At 36.2% G+C, this 21,874-nt stretch overlaps 1 protein-coding gene across 2 annotated transcripts; it reads left to right on the top strand.

Annotated features, from left to right (window-relative positions):
* The first annotated feature begins 95 nt into the window (after positions 1-95).
* On the top strand, positions 96-21,874 carry DAW1 (dynein assembly factor with WD repeats 1). 2 transcript variants are annotated; one of them, XM_074878236.1, is made up of 14 exons: positions 96-143; positions 1,424-1,496; positions 4,291-4,435; positions 7,669-7,727; positions 8,390-8,512; positions 10,173-10,272; positions 12,666-12,773; positions 13,711-13,817; positions 17,020-17,122; positions 17,519-17,633; positions 18,712-18,788; positions 20,726-20,888; positions 21,532-21,607; positions 21,737-21,874. In XM_074878236.1, exons 1-13 carry the CDS (start codon positions 104-106, stop codon positions 21,564-21,566), a joined length of 1,248 nt encoding a protein of 415 aa, XP_074734337.1. In that variant the 5' UTR covers positions 96-103; the 3' UTR covers positions 21,567-21,607; positions 21,737-21,874. The 2 variants fall into 2 exon arrangements, with proteins under 2 accessions (XP_074734337.1, XP_074734338.1); XM_074878237.1 differs by lacking the exon at positions 21,737-21,874 and having other exon boundaries at positions 21,532-21,642.

The raw sequence follows: 21,874 nt of genomic DNA, 5'->3' as shown, positions 1-21,874 counted from the left end.
CGGCGGCCCTTCCCTCCGGGGAGCGCGCATGCGCGCAGGCGCTGTTTGGGCGTTGTCATGGTAGCGGGCCGGCGCCCGGGGCCGACGGAGGAGAAGGAGGAGGATGAGGCTGAGGCGGCTGTTGCTGCGCTACTACCCGCCGGGTGCGGAGCGGGGCGCGGGGAGGCCGGACCGGTTCCCTGCCCTGTCAGCAGCTGTGCCGGCATGGCGGGGCCGGGGCCGGGGCCGGGGCCGGGGCCGTGCGCTGGGGAGTGCCGCTGGGCGTGTGGCCGGCGCTCCTGCCAGGGAGGCGCGGGGTGGGGGGAGCTCCTGGGATGGAGGTTTTCCTCGGCCCTCTCATGGGCGAGGGTGGGAGTAAGCGGGGAGATCGCGCACCTGCAGCTGAACTGGCTTCAGGCGCGGGTGTTTTGGCACGGCGGGGGGTTGGGAGCCTTCCAGCTGGGAGCAGCTCGCGGCCCATCGGGGCTGTAACTGATGGTTTAGCATTGCAAAATCAAGGCAGTCTCATTCGCGTCGCGGTAGGGAGTTCAAAAGTGACAGTAGTTGGCACCAAAAAATGTGTATGCGTGGTCAAAAGGGCCGTTTAGGAAAAAGTTGCCACATATCTAACTTTTCTTTGTTTAGTGAATTTTCTGAGCAGAGCGCCGCTTTCAAAAGCTGTGCTGCTAAGTTGTCTTCATCATTTATCATGAGCTCAATCAGGAGACTTAATGAATTTTCAGAAGTGAAATAAGATAGAGATGGCCAGCTCAGGAAGTGTATTGTAATAATGACTCTTTCTTTCAATTTAAATACTTTTCACATGGACTTGGTAAAATGCAAAATGACATAAAAATTATCATTTCACACAGAAAACCAAGGAGCATCTGAACTCCTTAACAACTTTATCAAAACAGGAAGCAATGTGGTTAAACATTTTAATACTTCAGCTCAAGCAGAAGGTGCAGAGGTGCCAGAGCATACCTAGAAATGGAAAGTGTGTTATGATTTTCTATACGTTACTGCACACAGGCCTTTGTGAACACTGAAATAAATATAACAGGTTTTGTAAAACGTGTTTTCCAGGCTTCTTGGAATACCAAACTACAGCAAGTACCTTCAGGACAGCTGCTCTGAAAATAGAACTGATGAAATAATTCAAAAAGTTGTTGGGGAGAAAAGAGCTTGTTCATTTCCGGAGTAGAAAAGGGCTCATAAATAATAATGTTTAATATCTTTTATATAAACACATCAGAGTTGTTCATCACCCTTGTAACACTCAGGAAGAACAGCCAACCTCCTTCTAGTTCCAAGAACTGGAAGTAGGTCTGCTGCAGTCAGTGGAGCAATAAAAGTGGAAGCACTGCTGTCTACAGTGCATGTTACAAAATCCCAGACATCTAATTCATACCTTTTTATCATTTTTTTTGTTTGTTTTTTAAAGGAATTATTCTGGATTATATACAAGGTGGTGACCCAAAGACCAGATCTATAGATCTACTTGATCTTAGACCTGAGTAAGTATGATATTATTTCAGAAAACAGCACTCTCTGCTGTTTCATAGCATGCTTATATACAACTCTATTTGACTGTTTTAAACATAATTGAGGTCAGCTATGTCTTTGTTCACTAAAACACACACACAGAAAAGAAAATAACATAAATCATTCTCCTACTATTTTAAATGCAGAATCTTGCATCCCGGCTGATTATTACCATCATGCTTTTCTGTTAGGAGGGGAAATCTCTTTCTGCTTATAGTATTACGATTATCAATATGCCTGTACAAAGCCAGCAGAAAAATCTAGCGCTTAACATTGAATTGTGGTGAATGACAGTTAGTTCTTAGGTTCTGTAATAGTCTTTCTGGTCTTCAGAAGGTTTTCAAAAAGTGGGTCTAACTCAGCCCACAGTTACAGTGGTTTAAATGATCTCTGTTGAAATTACTGGAAGTAACAACTACACATCAGTTCAGATCTCTCCTGTTAATTAATTAAGCCTCATAACAACCATAGGTAAGGTGGTGTAAGATAGGCAAGTGATTCCCTCTCATATATTTGTGTGGAGAAACTTAAGTATCTGCTTCTGTTGCAAGTAATGGAAGTTTTATGGGGTTTTTTGTGAACCTAATTGCAGTTGGCTTCTTTGAAGGAACAAGTAAAGAGTGCATAATGTGATTTTCTAGTCTACAGATGATGAAAGAAATTGCAGGAGTTTGATATATCTAAAAATCAGGGACTGCCCTAATTGAAGATTAAAAAATACAATGTATTTCAAAATCAAGTTTAGATTTGATAGGATGTCTTTAGATAAGATAGAAGGCAGAGGTCACTTCACGAGGAAGCAAGTGAGACCTGATATGTGGAGGATGATACTCAGTCACATTTGCCTCTGGCTTTCAGACAGTTGGAAGGTGCCAGTCTGAAACTCTCATCTGTAGTCCTTGTGAGAAGTAGGATGAATGTGTTGTAATGAAAAAGCTGACTTAACAAGTTACTATGCTGAATGTGTAATTTATGCACCAGTACTTGAGAGGTTATTTGACTGGCTATTTTGTGCTTTTGGTGCCAGAATATAACAGCATGTCACAGAATCAGAGAATCATTTATGTTGGAAGGGACTTCTTGAGACCATCTAAAGCAGGGACAGCTAGAGTAGGTTGACCAGGACCATGTGTAGTTGGGTTCTGAATATCTCCTGGATGGAGACTCCATAACCTCTCTGTGAAACCTATTCTGGTGTTTGACCACTGTCACAGCAAAAAAAGTATATTTTTGTGTTCAGATTGAATTTCCTGGGTTAGGTTTTTTTTTTATCACTTGTGCTTATTGGCTCTTGTCCTCTCAGTGGGAAGTACTGAGAAAATTCTGACTCCCTCTGCTTCATTCCCACCCATCAGTTATTTGTACACATAAAAACTACAGAACACTTCACTAATTTGCATGTCATATCTAGTGGATTTTTTCACAGAACCTTTTGGCTGGCATCGAACACCATGCAACGATTATCAAGTTTTATTCAGTGCTCAAACTATTTCTTTTCCTTTTCTCCAGCTAATGGCTTCTTCTAGGCACCCAAAAGAAAAAAAGAAAAGAAATCTGAGAGCCTTAGTATGGTTTTGGTTATAGTAGTCAGCTTACATGCTCTACTCAGCCAGCTCTGGTAGGAAGAGCTTCAGACAGATAAAAAAATGCCACCATTAAATAAAGTTGCCAAAATCCATGGAGTTTATTTGGTGGAAGGGCATGAAGTAATATGATTGTCTCAATACCAACACTGATATGGAAGTGTCCTTGCATGTGGGCCAAAGTTAGTAGACAATGTAGGCTGCACATGTAAGATGAAAAATCCAAATTTTAAAATTATTGATTTCTGTCTACCTCGAACTGTCCAGCTTAATACTCTGGATAAAACCTAATGAGTCACTTTGTGAAAGAAATAAGTTGTCTGGTATTACTTAACAGGAGTATAACCACTAAGATGATACTAATTTATGGGATTGTTAGTAGCTCCCATTCAGAGGACTGATACAGAAAATCCCCTTTAGACTGCAATAATTTACATACTAACAGAAATGCTAAGCTTTCTTGTTAGGACTAGTTTTAAGTGTTTGTTGGTGCTTTGACTGCTGGGTATTGTCAACGCTCACTTTCTCATGGATGGACAGGAATCAGAAGTTTATCTGATGATATGAAGAGATGATCCAATTCCACAGACTAGCTGTGAATCACTTCCTGGGAGCTCCATGGACACCAATAGACTGCAGACCACGTTTGTGGAAGTTGTTATCATAACTAAGAGTATATATAAGAACAGGCATAGATTTGTGAAGCCACAGACCGGTAATTTTAACAATTTCCATATATAATTTATCTTATTGTTACTTCGTGGGCAATTCACTTGGAATTTTTGAAATTCCACTTTAATAATTTAGATATTTATTCTAAAACTATCAGATTTTGGATACACATCTCCCATGTCTGACCCTCTGTTGAAACCCTTTGAAAAGGTAAATTTCATGCCAAGCTAAAATTTTTAAAAGTTAAATCTTACCAAACAACTTCAGTAAGAGAGGGAAGAAAGTATAGAAACCAAGAAAGATTTATCTATATTTCTTTAAGCTATTACAGAATGAGGTAAATGTGTATCATTTAATTGCTTACTTCAGTTTCTCTGCAAATAAATAATATTCTTAGTTTTAAATTTATAATTATTGCCAAGCATGAAATCTGGCAGGTTTGGCTTTTTGGTTTTTTGTGTTTTGGTTTTTTTTTGCCTTTTTTTTTTTTTTTTTTCCCCCTGATAATTAGCACAGATGTCATAGCCTTAGTAGAAGAAATTCAAAAACGAGAACCTCTCATCACAGTTTCGTGCAAGGAACACGTCATACATTTAGTACGAAGATTGCAAGAGAAACTAGGGGAAAAAAAGGATCACAAGTTCTATCTTTTTAAGGTCAGTGGCATCTTTAAAAATAATTTTGGGCATTTTTGGGGGTTTCAGTTTGATGTTGTGAGTATGTTTTTACTGCTGCGTATTGTGCCTGAGAGCAAAATGTGGACTTTATGACCAATTTATTGGCTCTTTTCAATCACCTCTGCGCCGTTTAGAGTGACTGAGTTTGGCCTGGTTATGTCTGCCAGGAATTCCCCCAAAAGGCTGGGAGGTGTAACTGTTCCTAGACACTGTTTACACAGGCTTATGTACAAGGGTGTGTTTTGGATGGAGAGAAATAATTCTCTTATTTGTCAAATAAGATTCTGTGGACCAGCAACACCCATAGCTGAGTTTCAACAAAACCTGTACATAGACCCCAAGTAAATTAGCTGTTGGGAAAGACCCCAAATATTGTCATACTCTTGTCTACTTGTTCTTCATTTTGTGAAAATTATGTGGGGTTTTTTTAATGTGTTCTGCTACATAGAGTAATACTGGTTGTCATTACTTTCTGCCATTACTATTATGTTTGAATATTGATAGTCTGATCTTCAGTACAGACAGCGCTTTACAAATTTGTTTTAAATTAATAAGCCTTTTAAGAACAATTATTAGAGTAACCTTTCAGGACTTCAAATCCAGGATTCAGCCTGTCAGAAGAGAATAGGTTTAATTGTGTTTAACTGTGGAAATAAAAATAAAATTGCTTCCAGAGATTGCATGTTGCGATCTGAAATAATTAAGTGCTGTGTCTTTATTGTGTCAGCAGATGGCAGTGTGTAGCTGCTAAAAATTGCTAGTCAGTGCTATGTTATTGATTGTTACCTTAAATTTAGAGAGAAAAGGGTGAAGTTTTGGTTTGTTTGACTAAAAGAAACCCTTTACATGTTGCTAGATATAACTTGGGTTCTTTTGACCAACGGTACACATCTGGGAGAATTCTGCAAAGATCTGTGTATTTAACCTTGGAAACAGAGCTATGTAAATAAGGCATATTAAATTTTAAATGTTTCTGTTCTAAGGTATGCTCTTAACTGAGATAATGCCTTTCGCAAGATTTTAAAATTGTACCTCACAAAGACTGACAAATCATTAAATGTTTGTTCAAATTTCAGTGTAAATAATGCATTTGTTCTTTGTTGGGTATAGTGCCATGTTTGATCTTCTACATTTGGAATTATTAGAGGCAGGCAAATCCAGTCAGTGCTGGTTTATTTCCTTCATTCAAGAGTAGTTAGAAGTGTGTGAAAAGTTTATGTTTCAGTTCCATTTCAGGCTTGTAAATGAAACATGAATATCAGGTGCTTCTGAGATACTAAAATATAAGAGGTGGGTGGGAGTGAGTTTTGGGTTTTTTTTACCAAAAAATGTTCCGTGTGTTCGCATTGTTTGGAAATTCATATTTTTTCCTGTTGCACTGGAGCACAATCTTAAATGAGTCTATAAACCCATCTTTTTGTGATTTCCAGTAATTGTGGTGATCGTGGTGTGTTAGGCACCCTGCAGAGAAACAAGCTTTTGTAACAATTTCTCAGGTTTTAAACTATTACATAGCAATGGTATGCTGTAGTGATTTGCAGATTTTTATTTTAGGGACTGCTGTAGCAAATTTTGCAGAACCAAGGTACATTTTTTTTTAAATATTGCCTTAGGGTTTGATTATTGTATCATTTGCACAAGCAATTCTTGCTGGCTTAGAGTTCTGTGGATGAAGCAACTGCAGCACTGGGCATTGAAAGAACAGAATTAGTCCCATGATCTGAAATTGACTGTAAACCCATCTTGTTTTCCTCCCTTTTTTTCCTAATTGTTAAATATGTTTGTTGTTCAGAGCTGCCTGCATGGAGCCCTAGAGATGTCATGGATCAAATTTCCATAAATTTCCATAATTATCCATTCTCATATGCAGATATTTGTATACTGTGGCTGACTTCAAAAAAAACCAAAATGTTTTTGTCATTTCCACATCTTGATTGCCCATTCCCACTGCTGTAGCTCAAAGTACAACTTGTCTTACTTCCTCTAGAGAACAGAAATTGCTGTTTCTCTAACATAAAATAAGTTTTCTGTTTCTCTCTCTCTCTGTGTCCTTCACTTGATCATTGTTATTTCTATTTTGATTGGTCCCTGCTCTTCTGAGTAGAAGATCTCTGAGCTCCTTTCGTTTTTCTTTTGTAGTCAGGCAGCTGAGAAAGCTAGAGATAAGAACAAAAAGTTGAAGCTTTTGTAATATGTCAGTGATTAAATGGCATTGCTCATAAATTACTTTTTCCTCATTCTTACACTACAGAGAAGACCTAGTGGACCACTGCTGTATTTTTAATATCCCTTTACTTCACTGTCAGCAGTTGCTGTGATTTCCCAGGTTATGATTTTGTTATGCTTTAGACTTGAGCAGAAGCCAGCTTGTAATAGGTGAAAGTTGTTCAAATGCAAACCCTGTTATGCAGTAGCCAGTTTATTAAAACACAAACCAGGTTATATCTTTTTGGGTGATTTTCAAAGTAACATGGCATGCTTTCATTGGCAGTATCTGACACCATTTTCACCTATGTTTAATAAATGTCAATGTGTATTATTATGGCTATGAGACAATTTACATGAAACATATACACTGTCTGATTAAAGGACCTTAAGAGCAATGTTAGAAAAACAGTGAGCTCCATAATCTACAAAATACAGGCACACATCATATTTTAAATTCCCTTTTTGAATTTTGTCCTGATAAGTACCTTTGTTATGGTTCTGCATTGCTTTTTTGTCATGACCTCATAGGATGTAGATGTAGTTTATTTCTGTTTTTCCTGTTTTGTAAAACAAAATCATATACTAGCTGAAAGCATCCCATAACTTAGAAGACTTAAAATACTCAATTCAGCTGGAGCTCTTGATTCACTATATAAGGCTTAGTATTGGGATTTCTTTCATCAGTGATCTCACCAGGCATGGTCTCCTCATTCATTTGATTTTGCCCTTTCAGCTCTGGTCAAGGGTTACTTTGCTGGTCTCAGAGAGGGTAGAGAAAAATCAAACATGGGGGAAAAGACAGTTCATTCAAGTAAAATATAAATTTGAAATCGATACTCTGAAACCTGCTGAGGCATGGGGGATTTTTTTAGTTAGGGATTAATGTATTACATTGACAGAAGGAGGAGAAAATATTAACCTATTGAATATTTTGAGCAATTGTTTTGGGTTTTTTATTTGCATCAAATGTTGTTTTCTTCTCCCTCCCCCTGCTTCTATTTCAGGTACTTAGAACACATATATTGCCACTGACTAATGTAGCATTTAACAAATCTGGTTCCCGGTAAGTTGTTTTCAAAGTCAAAATACATAATCACTAATTGAAGTTTTGCATTTTTAAACTCAATTTTAAGGAAATTTCAGTGCTCTTATCTTGCTGCAAAACGAATTCAGCAGTGCTGCTTATAAGCAGCTTCAAGCATGACTGGGGATTAGATTTCAGGCCTCTGTGGGAGAAGCAATGGGAGATGCAAAAAGGTAGCAGGTGAGATTCAATTTGTGTAGTTTTTTTCTTCCAAGGTGATAATTTGTTGACAATTACCATATTTCAGAAAGAAGCATCTTTATGGCAATAAAGTGAATATTACTAAAAGCTAAATGAGTCTTTGACATAAATTCATTTGGGACTTTCACTGTAGTGGAATTTCATGTTAATTGAAATCACTGTGGGCATATGCCTAGTAATTTTTTCCTTCATGTTTTGAAAGCAGTAGCTTGCTTTCTAGTTGAAAAGCATTAAAGATTAGAAAGAAGGTTTTTTTATGAGTAATATTTTTTTTTTAAAAAAAGGAACCTCTAGAGTCATTAATCTAAATTTTGAGAGAAAGAAGAGATTTAGGGTCTGAGACAGTGATAACTGAAATCTGTGGAAATAACTCATTTGACTATGCACCATGACCAGTAAAATACTTACTGTATTCAGATATTAATTTCTCTTTACTTTAGCTTTATCACTGGAAGCTATGACAGAACCTGCAAAGTATGGGATACTGCATCAGGAGAAGAGCTACGTACACTGGAGGGACACAGGAATGTTGTCTATGCAATAGCTTTCAATAATCCCTATGGGTAAATCTATTTTCTCCTAGTTACATCATAATTGCTGATCAGTCTGTTTTGCAAATACGGAACTGTTACTCAAGCTTTAACATAAAATAGACTATCTCAAATTGAAAGAGCTCAGAAATTGTCTCAAATTCTGAATTTGTAAAGTTCACCTATAGCTAATCGCCATGGGATGACACTGCATATTGTTTAAGAGATACATTCAAGCATGTTTTCTGCTATAATTTTTAAAATAAAATTTAGAAATTGAAAGCATAAATTCAGTTAGATATTCAGTGTCTTGAAAAATACCTATATGGGTCTGTTTAATATATTGAAACACAGATTTATTTCAATAGTATCTTTGTGATCAGATTGTGTTCCGAATGTTAATCATTCTTTACTGCCTCCATGTAATTGTATACGATGCGTACTTGTGACAGCTTGTGTTGTTTTAGTTCAGGAGAAATAACATTTCTGTCATAACAAAAGTGGATTTTTCCATTTGCTATTACACATTAATTATTATTTAGGACATGATTTAGAAGTGTCACAGCTGTTGAGTAATTTTTAGAAAGTCCACAGGGTGCCGCCGTATGAATGTCAAATATGAATCTGTGTATCTTTTGTTCTCTGCAACAACTGTTTGCCCTAGGTTAGAATTGCCACCTGTTAGGTGAAGGGATTTACGTGTTAGCTACTGAAGTTTCATTATCATTTGCTTTCTGAGGAAGCTGTAGTGTGTAAGTAAGCCATTTTGCTTCACTGCAAAATAAGAGAAATTAATTCCTATTTTTATATTAAATCACATTACTTCTTTCACTGTCAGATGTCCTATTTATCAGTTAAGCAATATACAGTTAACATCAGGAAATAAATCTTAAAGATTTCTTCTCTTGAAGATTTGATGTTATTTGGAGCATCATAATTTCCTTCTAAATGAAAAGACTTTATCTAACCTAGAACCTGCTATGTCAATGTCTTCTGATATTATTCTTTATTTTTAAAAAGCAATTAATGAAATTCTTTTATATACTTTGAAGAAACTATTGTATGACAAAAATCTGTGCAAAGATCACTAACTGTAACATAAAAGTGGAGAAGTGATACATAGCAAGCAGAAACCTTATGAGAACCTTGAGCTACTTTTAAATTAAAAGTTCATCAAAAGAAGAACTTTTTTTTCTGCTAATCTTCAGGTTTCGATACAGTGTCCCATGCTACATTTTCTGGGTACCTCACTCCAGTCTTGCTCTAACTGCAGTTGGTCGCAACACTTAAACTGATTTCAGTGGGAGTGGAGTTCGACCCCTGAAATTTGGGTAAACTACTTATAAAAAGAGTTTACAACTGTTGATAAACAGATGCTATCCGATGAAATGGCATAATTTTTAAATACATCTGGAAGTACAGTGGATAACCTCATTCCTAACATAGGTTAGTTGTGAACATTTCTGTGCTAATAGATAGCCACAGTGGCTCTTTTAGAAACTGATTACGTCTGCTAATGTTTTCCCTTAACGTATCTTCTGTTTGAAATCCTGCTCCAGGATCTTGTAGTGAGGCAGAATGCACCAAAATGCATGCGAGCTTCGACAGCTGGGTATTGTTTCTGTGAGTTCTACTGTCTTTGAAATCAGAGGGGTTTTTTTCTAAATAAAAATGACATAATTTTTCCATTTAGTGACAAGATTGCCACTGGATCTTTTGATAAAACCTGCAAACTGTGGAGTACAGAAACAGGCAAATGTTATCATACTTTCAGAGGACATAGTGCAGAAATAGTGAGTACTGATGGATGTTTCTTATTCCTTTATGTTTCCTCACACCATCATGGATGGTTGTGGGTTCCAAGTCCCAGTGAGCTGACACTGGAAGGGGCAGCTATTCTGCTGCATCTGTGCACACATTCAGATATTGTGAACATTTCTGCATTGCAAGAAAAGATAGTCTGGTGGTTCTTAAGAAATAAGAATAAAATATTATATACAGTTTGAAATTATATTTTTAGTTTGTTTCAATTTCCCTTGTTTGCTAAATGTTAAAACATTTTTGAAAAATGACATAATCAGAATTTTCAATTTATTGCACATATTTATGTCTTGATTTGTTTACATATCTCATTTTTTTCTGGATATCTTGCATTGCCTCTCATGTTTGCAGAACTAAATACACAAGAACATCATTGCTTGTATCACTGTCTTTCACACTGAGATCTGTACTTCATGTACAGGAGCAGTTAGAGCCATAGAAGAATGAATTTCTGAAATTTTAAGTGTGTTGACTGGGAATATGTGGGATGCTGAAATGTCAAAGATGTATGAAATGAAAACAGTTTAAGCTTAAAAATGGTTTGTTTCCTTTTCGATGCACTAGGAGCACTATTAGCAATAGCAAGTGTCTTGATGCACAGCATTCGGATTTAAAAGATCAGGGCAAATCCACTGAAACTCTTAATTTCAATGCAGAATATATTTTTTAACAAAAATAGCTATACAATCATTATTCAATAAAGCATTTCTGGAAATTGTTTCTGGAAACAATTGGATTTTAATTTGTAGATTGCAAGGCCTATAATGAGCGTAAGAAAATGGTGTTTTGCCTTGGTAGAAGGTGAGGTTGGTTTCAGTGGGTTATTGATTCTCTGGATATTTTGAAACAGTTACCTCTTGCAATGGAGAACCTGTTTGCTTATTGAGACAGGCTGCAGTGATTTTGCTTCCACTAATCAGTTAGTTAAGTTTTTAAAGGCCTCTCAATTTCTTCTGACTTCTGTAGGGGTTAGATTAGACCCAAAGTGTTATGAGTTGTGGTAGCAAGTAATTAGTAGAAGATAATAGCCAGGAGAAAATGATGTGTTTCTCTGAACGAGACCTGTTTCTGAAAGGCCATTATTGTGCATGATACATTGCTGGCAAGGGCATGTCCATAGTTATTCAGCATAAAAAAAAGAAATGGACATAGTGAAAATGCACCAGTGACCTCAACTACTGTTTTCCTTTTTACATGGCACCTCCTATTCTTTATTAGCAGAACAATCATATTGAATAACTAGAGAGAATGGGAAGATGACTGCATGTTTTTTTTAATGTGAAAAAAAAAAAGAAATCTTTGAGAATCTCAAAGAAAATTTTGAAATAAAGAAGTAGAATTTTGAAATAAAGGAAGAGAAAGAAGTAGAAGAAGATAAAAGAATCAAGACAATTTATAACAGGGTGGTGGACACATTAGTATGGGAAGCAGCAGTTGTCAAAATCTTCTCTGGTGCTTCCAGAAGTCACCCTGGGCATCACAATCTGTGCCTAGAGCAGAGAGCACAGCCTTCCTTTTGGAGATACCATGAGGAGTCTGTATCTGGCTAGTGGATTGCTCAGTATGGAGTTCAACAAAAAGGTGCAGTTGTGTCCCCCCATAAGATGTGCATAGGTGAATTTGGATGCCTTCTCTCTGGCATGTGGATCAGCAGATTGTAGGAAGTGGCATGGGTTCAACTAAAGCTAGAGTACTCATGTCTCCTAGGAGAGGTGTGCAATTAGGGGAACACATACTCCTAGGAAGGGGGGGTGCACCTGTAACCCACTCGTCCTCTCGCAGAGTGTGCATGCAAGAATGTGAAAGTGTATGTATGACTGAGACTTCTTGGGGTTAGAGGAAGAGGTTTAGAAATTTGTAGATGTTTATTAAGATTGCATAAGTTTATCTATTGTATTACAGATACTGATACTGAATATGTAGTTCACTGCCAGTTAACTATGCACTGTTAATAAATTAACAAACTGCTTCAGTCTTGATTTTCATTAAAACTTTGTGAACTAAGTAATTTCTCCCTGTGACAAAAAATGAAGCACCTAAATAGTGAATTTTAATCCAGGCTCAGAAAACAATAGAGGAAATCTTCCAGTAAGTCTTGTTAATGCATTGCCATTGCAAAGCAGCCAATTAGTCCATTTGATTTGAGTAGTCATCCAGAGATATGTGATAAGGATTTGTTGCTCTTCTAGTGAGCTGTTGGAAGAACTCTGCAATTTTTCTGTATGCCATAAAATATTAAGTCAGACTTAATACTGTCTTATTTAAAAACAAGACATACTTGTCATGTTTAAATTATTAATTATTGAGAAAATATTTATAAATGCTCTCCTTTCTCACTCTTTCCATCCAACATTTCTTGCTACAGGTATGTTTATCATTTAATCTTCAGAGCACATTGCTGGCAACTGGAAGCATGGATACCACTGCCAAATTATGGGATATAGAGAAAGGAGAAGAAATAGTCACTTTAAGTGTATGTTTGCCTTCCTTATGTTTTTAAAGGTGTTCCTTGCTTTCTGTTTCAAAGCAGTTGCAGTTTCTTTTACCAGGTGGTCCCACAGTGACTGCAGTTATAAAACAGATTAAGAAAACTTGAAGGGAATGATAAAACTATGGTATTTTATAAGAAGTCCTACTTATCAAGAGACAGATTTTCTTACTTCAGTGACACTACTTGTATAGATTAGAACGCCTTCCATCACTCATTAAAACATGCCGCTATACTGTAAATTATGACCTCCTCTGCATTAACATAAAGTAACTCTAAGAACATTAATGTCAGACACCTTATCTGTGTGGCTCTTCTTCCTGTAAACATAAGCAGAGAACAGCCATCCAATTATCTCTTGTGATGTCTCTTTGCTCTATGTGGCTTGCTGGGATTCCACGGGTTCAGATTGGCCTATATTGGTGTGTATGGCCTATAGAGTGAGGAAGGCATTTTCTCTGCCTTGACTTTCTCTTCCTCAGAGCCCTGATCAGAGCAAAGAGCAGTGGAATGTGTGAACCTTTAGCTTCTAAAAATATGCTTACATTCATTTTTTTAACCCTCGCCACCAACACCAATGACAAGCTGTAGTTTACTGTAAATAAATCATCTGATTTCAGTATGTATTGGTGAACAAATGTGACTCTGTTTAAAGCAAATATAGAAAATGTCCAGTGATATCATCAGTGCATAAGTGCTCACTGCTTAAGTGATGTGCCTGATTTTTTGCAGTTTGGATATTGACTATTCTGCAGTCCAGTAGATCTTCCTGTCAAAATTGTGATATACTGGACAAGACAGTAAATAATGTATTGAAGGGTTATAGAAGGATTATGCTGCTGAAAAAAAGCTGCTTGTTAAACTACATTAATGGAAAAGTCATAATTTGCATTCTCATACTCCTTTTAAAATATTCTCTTAGGGGCACTCAGCAGAAATTATTGCATTGTCTTTCAACACCACGGGAGATAGGATTATCACTGGCTCCTTTGACCATAGAGTGGCAGTGTGGGATGTTGACACTGGCAGGTACTAAAGTACTAATAAATACCATTTTACATTGCATGTTTTAATGACAAATCAGAGAGACAATGTTGAGCTACAAATTACAGACCTTGTATTTTTCCTTCATTTAGAGTATGCTTTCCTTCATCTTATCATTTGTTGCTCCTGTTCCCTTGATTCTTCTGAAAAGAAATGCTGCTCATGAAATGCTTTTTTATATGCTTTTTGTTCAAAATTTCCATCTTATGAGCACTGAGGATGCAGACAGAATGGACAGATCTTGTGTTTGTTGATGATGAAGTCTCCAAATAAGAAGATATTTTATCAACGTGGAAATTCATGATTTGGAAGGTGTCTAGACTGAACAGACTGTTTAACTAGAAAGACAGTATCGTTTATGTCATAGAAAATCAGTCTGGTCATGTTGTCTTTAAAACTATAGAGGGTCTGTTTCCTGTCTCACAATCCTTTATGTCAGTATAAATTTATAAAGAGGAGAAAATTTGGCCCATCTGACTGCAGAGAACAAAATGTCTTGATTATGATGCCAACAAATAATAATGTAGTAGCTAAATATGAACTTCTTGTATTATCCTCACAAATCCACTTGGTTTTTCAACTGGAAACTCAGTATAAGTAGAATAATAAAATGATTGCCCTGATTACTGACAAAGTAATTTATGAAGATAATGATTCTATTATGTTTTCAGAGGTCATGCCTTTTTTTCTTTTTCTGAGAGCAAGGGGAATATCTCTGAAATTTATATATAAAAGGAAAGTGTGTGTATAGTGGTGTCTTGGGGTAATAAACAATGTCTATCACTTCAAAATGAGAATAATCATGTGATTTAAAAAATAATGTACACATAGTACATCATTTAAGGCTTGATCCTGTAAGTTTTCAGCTTATTCAACACCAGCAGTTTAACGTTTGGCATGTAAATATTTAGGAGGCACTCATTCAGCAACTTGGACCTTTGGATTCAACTTCATTCAGCCTGGTGTTCTTAAAAATATTTTTGTTTGAAAAGAGCTGCTACTTTGAGCTTCTTGTCTGAGCCTGCAGTGAAGCAAAGTCTTGGGATTTTCATGTTGCATTCCTTTTTTTCTAAGAAATTAATGTGGACTTCACATCAGCATCAATACCAGGAAGTGGAATATGAAGGAGAAAATTCTCATTTAAACACTGGCAGCTCTGGTAATTAGCTAGTGGGCAATATAATTGTGCCAGGGCCAGCATTCAGCCTTTTAGATGGCAGTTGGGCATGTCTACATTTAGTAATAATGAAAAATTGTAGTCACAAAGACTATGAGCAAATCATGCTTTGCTTTACAGGTTCAGGTAGATTTGCAAAAAGCTTGTATGTGAGGTTGTGTGTGCCTGTCTTTTGCCATATGAAATATATGAGAAATGCTGCTTTCCAAATTTGAGTTTGAACTTGATGTTTCTTTTTTCTTCAGTTTTATTCTGGATAGGTATCCAGAATTGTCCTGAGGGAAGTTGATGTAGGAACAAGAAATCTCAGAAAGCTTCAAGATTTTCTTCATAAAATGTTAAAGTTAAAATTAAAAGAAAAAAAAAAAGAGGGGGCAGGAGTGGGACATGCTTTTGTAATACAGGTCTGTGTTTCATCAATAATTTCTCCATGGCAGATAGTCAGCTATAGTTCCATTGAAGGTGTCTGCAGAGCTTCATTTGACAAATCCACAGCTTGTAACTGGGGTCAGGAGTGCTGGACACCAGGATGCTGAAAGAGAGACAGTTTCTTCTTATCTGCAATTATGGTGCAAATATTAGAGCATCCATGTATTAAATTTCACTGGAAACTGAAGGCTAAAGAAGTATCATCATGACTGAAGCTGATTTTTTTTTTTTTTTAATAATTTAAATGGAAAATTTTCATGGCATTTCACAAGCCCGTTTTCTGAGTTCTTTCTAATTGTGTATCTGGTAGTGGTTTCTGTGAGATGTTGCACACGTTGCTATTTATTTTGCTTATTGATTGGATATTTATGTTGAAGCTTGAAGCCTGGACTGCCTTTTTGAAATTTGGAAATTAAAGCTTTTAAATTTTAAAATAAAACTTTTTTCATTATTAGGTATTTTGGGTATTAGGTATTACAATAACAGCAGTCTTAATGGCCAGATAATATGTTCACAAAATTAAGAAGTTTTCCACTGTTGTTTTCTGCTTGTTGATTTTTGTTTTTACTGTAAAAAGGTCTTCACAGTGCAGACCTCACAGTGTTAGAAAGTAAAAGGAGTAATTCTGTAAAATGACATGAGTATAATCAAGTTTTTGTTACCATAAAGAAAAAGAAAAGTCAATTGCTTAGGAGATTTGCTTTGCTGTTCATTTAGTATATACGTTAATTTAGTTACCCTTATATATCTTATGCAATGAATAAAAACATTTCAGTCACTTAAACTCATTTAGTTGTTTTTCTAGTTGTTGGTTTATCCATTAGTTAAAGCACTTTTCTATTAATGATACAGTGATATTAGCATTGTGATAATAACATAATTTACTAATCCTTTTATATATATAAAACAATCTTTTTTAGGGTTCATTACCTTATAGGCCATTAATTCATAGGAAGCAATAATGGCTAATTGTACCTTCTCTATTCAGCTAAAGCTGAAGAATTTAATGGAGCTAGTATTGCCAATCTTGTGCAGCAAGAAGTTTAGGATTAATGAGGATTAGAAATCATATTTCAGTTTGGCTGTCATTTGCTCGTTTCTTGAGAACATGCTCACATTAAGTACCTGATTAAGTTCCATTTGATCTTCAGTGGATTTTATAAAAGGTTTAGATTATATGGAGTTTTAAAAATGTACTGTTTACAGTTCGTTGAAGTAGGATAATGGGAGGGTAATGTGGAGAAACTTGCTGTATGTGTTTTGTATGTAGATGAATACAGAAATCTGTCTCTGGCACTGGAAAGTCATCACATTTCACTGGAAATACCTGCACTAAAATATTTTTGAAAGAGAAGGGAGGACTTTTCCATTCTATTCTTTACTGTCTCTCTTTCCCAAAGATGAAAGATGGAATTGATGTAGTACTAGAATCTTAAATGAGCTGTACTGCTCCCTTTAATTGCTTTAATGGATAAAATGGTGAAGACTTGACACCTTAACTATACCCTTTTATAAACTTACTTATAATTTATATGTGTATATCAAAATACACACTAAAAATGTAAATTCTTCTTTTTGTAGGATGTTACATACTTTAATGGGTCACCGAGGAGAGATTAGCAGTGCACAGTTCAACTGGGACTGTTCTCTCATTGTCACTGGATCAATGGACAAAACATGCATGGTAATAAAGTGGAGTATGTACCAAATACAGCTACTTGATATATAAAAAGATATCGTTTGTAAATGGAAGAGCATTGTTTTAAACAAGTACATGTAATTCATTAAAGAATTTAGAACTAAGTGTAAAACCTCTAAGCTTATTCATTTCAGTGAAGTCCAGTTAAATAACAATATATATTTTAAGGCTCATTTAGTCAATACACTGAAGAGAAAAAAATATAGGACTTCATTAAACTGACTAAACAGTGACTCTTTATTGGTTTATACCCAGGTTTCATGTTAATGCATTATCAGACATCAGAAATGGCCTATACATGTTGCTTTGTGGATCAACTAGATATCTATCAAGTAAATTAGTCAAAATAAGCAAAAAAATTACCCTTATTTATCTATGCAGCTTTGGAATGCTATGACTGGGACACATATAGCAACTTTAATAGGTCACAGTGATGAAATATTGGATGTCTGCTTTGATTATGCTGGCCAGCGTATTGCAACTGCCTCTGCTGATGGTAAGTGAAGTGACTGGGACTGCTATAAGAATTGCAATAGTAGCATGAAACACCTTTGTCCTTTTCCTTTGGTTTTGCTTTGAATGTAGCTTGATGAAAGGAGGAGTATCATGGCTCAAAAGTATAGATCAATCAATGTTTGTTCCATTATAGAAAGTTTGGCATTAAACTTAAGAAGTTTTCCCCAGTGAAAATCTTCTTCTTTTTCACACTTTAATCAATCAACATGTATTTCCCCTTTAACTTCAAACCTGCATGTAAATATTTCACTTGTGGCTGAAATGGATTTTAAATGTTTAGGTAAGTAGCTTTTGAGTGAAGTTTGATTTGGGTGCTCAAATTTAGGCTTAAATGAAAAAGGTCGTTGGAATTTTAATGGTGGATTTGCTACTAGGTTTTCCGAATGCACAGCAAGAGAATACACAACAAAGAGGTAGTGAAAGAAGCAATTTTGGTTTGTTATTGGCAGGCTGCAGTTTTGCATGCTTATTTTTTTAGGAGTCGCAATAAGTAGTTTTTTGTATTCACCTGCACAGTGTTGTGTTATAGCGCATAATGACAATACCATATTATTTTTTACATGCCTAAGTGTTTAGATTTGCACTTTCAGAAGCAGGATACCAGACTGGATGGGGGGCACTGTTTGGATCTGTTTTGCTGTAGTTGATGAATTAAGACATAAGACAATGTAAAAAGTTTCCTGAAATATATTAATAGCTTATTAAATATAGTTAACAGCTTAGTAAATAGAATTAGTATCTGAAATATAATGAAAGCTTTTTGAATATATTGTACATACATTCTGAAATTATAGACTTCAGCAGTCCATGTTCTATGTGGACATTTGTATTCACATTTTACAAGTTTTTCAGCAGAAACCATTAAGAAGTCAACCTTTTCCAGTCAGGTTACAGACCCTTTTTAACATACTTTATCCTTGGGGGAAACTGTGTTAAGATTGTCTTCTATTTTGAAAACAAACCTGAGCATGAGGTCCTTCCAACTGTATTAAAGTGTTCTTATTGAAATGCATGCTTAAGCATAACAATCAAAAATGGCTCCTAATCTACTACTACAGGATCAGCAAGAGTCTATAATGCAGAAACAAGAAAGTGCATTGCAAAGCTAGAAGGTCATGGAGGTGAAATTTCAAAGGTAAGTTGTTTGTGCTTTGCACCTTTCTTATTTGATTACTTGTGACATCAAATCCACTAGTTATTCCATGACACAGGAATACTGTTAAAGAATGCGGTGGTAAAATCATGAATATTTAAGATTGATAGTTCTGGTTAAGAAGTTATCTTTACTAAAAGAACATTCCTTTTGACTAAAAGTTATCAGTCAATGATTGTTTCCAACTCCCCCCTTCTGAGCTAAAATAACCCAGGGCGTGCTACTCCTACAGGCTCCACCAGGAGCCATCTCTCCATATTTTCATGTTATTTACTATTTGATTCTTTAGAATTGTGGTAGTTAACAAGCTACTTAAGAAGTCTGTCCCTCCCAGCGATGGATACCTGGCTTTGTTAAGATTGAAATAATTGGTTTTTCTTACCTCTTTCCTTTTTCTGAAACAGTACATAGGTTGGGTCTCCACAATCACTTGGCAGAGGACAGGGGAGCAGAGAGGGAGATGCTGTCCAAATGTTCTTTTACAACAATCATAGTTAACAGAGCTTCTGCCTGACCTATCCTAAATTACGTCCTTGTAGTCCCCAGATCCTCTGACAGAATAAACATCAGTTTTTTAGTTTCTTGATGATGTGGCTGATATGAGGCTTTTACCATCACCCTTATTCCTTGCTTCTATCAGATCTGCTCCTCTTTACTCTTTTTCATTTCTCTGCACACCTGATTTATGGAATGGAAGAGAAAAAATGTATTTCTGTGGCAAAACACATGGAGACTCTTGTTTTCAAAAGTGCATAAGGGACTTGGAAGTATAAAGCCTGTTTCAAAAATGACTTGTTCATGAGGAGTGTGCTCATGTACTTTGCTGGAAGGCTTGTCTGGCTCGATTTTGAATTCAGTTCCAAATACATTTAGTTACTTCCAAAACTGTAAATTGTTTTCAAACTTTGCTATGCAACTTTTCATTATTCTTTCAAATGCATAGTTTTCACTAGCTTCCAGACTAGTATGTTTAGTCTGTGCTGCTTTTGTTTGATGTATTTTGTAACTGAAATATTAATATTTTGAAACTAGCATGGTTCTTAGTGAACAAGACTCACATGCTTTCATTGTACTGATTTGACTATTATAATCACTCCGCTCAGAGAAGGAAGTTCACAAGGGCTAGTCTTTCCTCCCTTAATATAGTCACTGCAATGTTTCACAGTCAGTGTTGATGCAGTGAGGAATGCAGTCTGAATACATACTGACATGTGGGTGGCTTAGGGACAGCTTCTATCAGGGTCCTTAGTGGTGGCATGATTTCTTTGCTGGAAGTAAGAATCTGCTCATCTGGGAGCATGTTGAAAAGTCAGAATATTTTTGCAGATGTTCTGTGTAGCTGTGATCACTTGGGAAGGTTATTACTTAGAAGTCAGATTTCTGGGGAACAGGCATTTTGCCCTCAGTTATTAAGCAATTTTACATTATATAATAAACCTGGTATTGTCCGGTTACTGCTATAAAAATATATCTGATTATCTGGAAATGTATGTAATTTTTGCAATGAATGTTTAACAAATATGAAGACATACTACAAAATGAGTTGTCTTCAGTAGAAGTTTTGATATTACAGAAACATATGTTTGATGGAGAAATCTATAAAATATGTATAAATTTTACATTGGAATAATGATAACATTTAAATAAAGTTACAGTTGTAGAGCAATTGCGATTTGGGGGGATGATATTCTGAATCTTGATCCTATAGTAAGGTCACTGTATATAGAACTTTGTGCATACACACAAACTTTTCAGCCGTGGAAGTTTGCCAGGGTGACTCTAGTGGAATACTATACTTAATTTTAGCTGAAAAGCTGAATGCAAGAGTTGCTGGTTTCTGTTTTCATTTTTAAATCACTAGATGTACTTCCTTTTCTAGGTGTATTGACTTGCTACTTTTTTCTAAATTTTTTTTAAAGGTTTGTTTTAACCCTAAGGGCAATTGTATACTAACAGCCAGCTCCGATAAAACAGCTCGACTCTGGGATGCTGCTACTGGACACTGCCTTCAGATATTAGAGGGTCATACTGACGAGATATTCTCCTGTGCTTTTAATTACAAAGGTGATATAATCATTACAGGTAACTAATATATTCCATTTTTTTTTTCTTTTGAGAGACATTTGAAATCTTGTTATGGTAAAATAAAAAGAGTCTGAGAAGTTTCCTGGGGCCATATCCCAAATTCAGTGACTTAAAATATAGTCAAGAAAAGCTAGAAACTCCCTTTTGAATTGAGGTTTAAGTGAATATGGCCATGAACAAATCTGTATAAAGTCATGGGCATACCCTACCATCTCTCCTATGGGCATATACTAGTACCAGACCAGTGACTAAGCCATTTTCTCACAATGCATTGCAGTGAGGGAGGCCTGGATGAGCAAAAGGCAAAGCTTTTTAAATGGGAGCACACCTTTTGTGTATTTGGCACTGGCCTCTGTTCAGGTTTCCTTCATTTCAGACAAAAAGTCATGGGAGTGGGAAAAGACATGAACAGAATATTTGTGATTACTTTGATCTTTTGATTGAACTACCAAAATATGGGATGCAGGATGATCTGAGATAAAAATATTGCTGTAGTTCTGCTGTCTCTTGCTAGTCATGCACAGAAAAAACATTTCTGTGGCTCCTCAGCTTTCTGGGTAGATTGTTGATGTAGATGTTAACAAAAATGGATAAATTGTGTGATACAGCTAAATTATTTCTTCACAATGTGTATTACTAGGAAGCAAGGATAACACCTGTAGAATATGGCACTGACTGAAGAGGAGGAAAAATCCAGTTTGGTATATGCTTACTTTGTGAGTTTCATAGTCAATAAACGCAGTGTTTCAGATCTGTTGTCTTTTACCTTTTGTTTGCCTTCAGCTATGCGGAAGTAGAAAAGTTACCTGGATTCTGGTATGTTTGACTTTTCTGTTGTCTGGTAGATATGGAATTGCAGAATACTAGAAGTTGGAAGGGACCTCTGGAGATCATGTAGTACAACACCCCTGCTGAAAGCACTGTCAACCAAGTGGGCTGCCCAGGACTGACGTGGTTTTGAATATCTCCAAGGACAGAGACTC

This window comes from Strix uralensis, chromosome 9 (genome assembly GCF_047716275.1).
Source record: "Strix uralensis isolate ZFMK-TIS-50842 chromosome 9, bStrUra1, whole genome shotgun sequence".
NCBI lineage: Eukaryota > Metazoa > Chordata > Aves > Strigiformes > Strigidae > Strix > Strix uralensis.
Note: the sequence above shows the minus strand (reverse complement) of the source record. Positions and strands in the feature narration are given on the sequence as shown.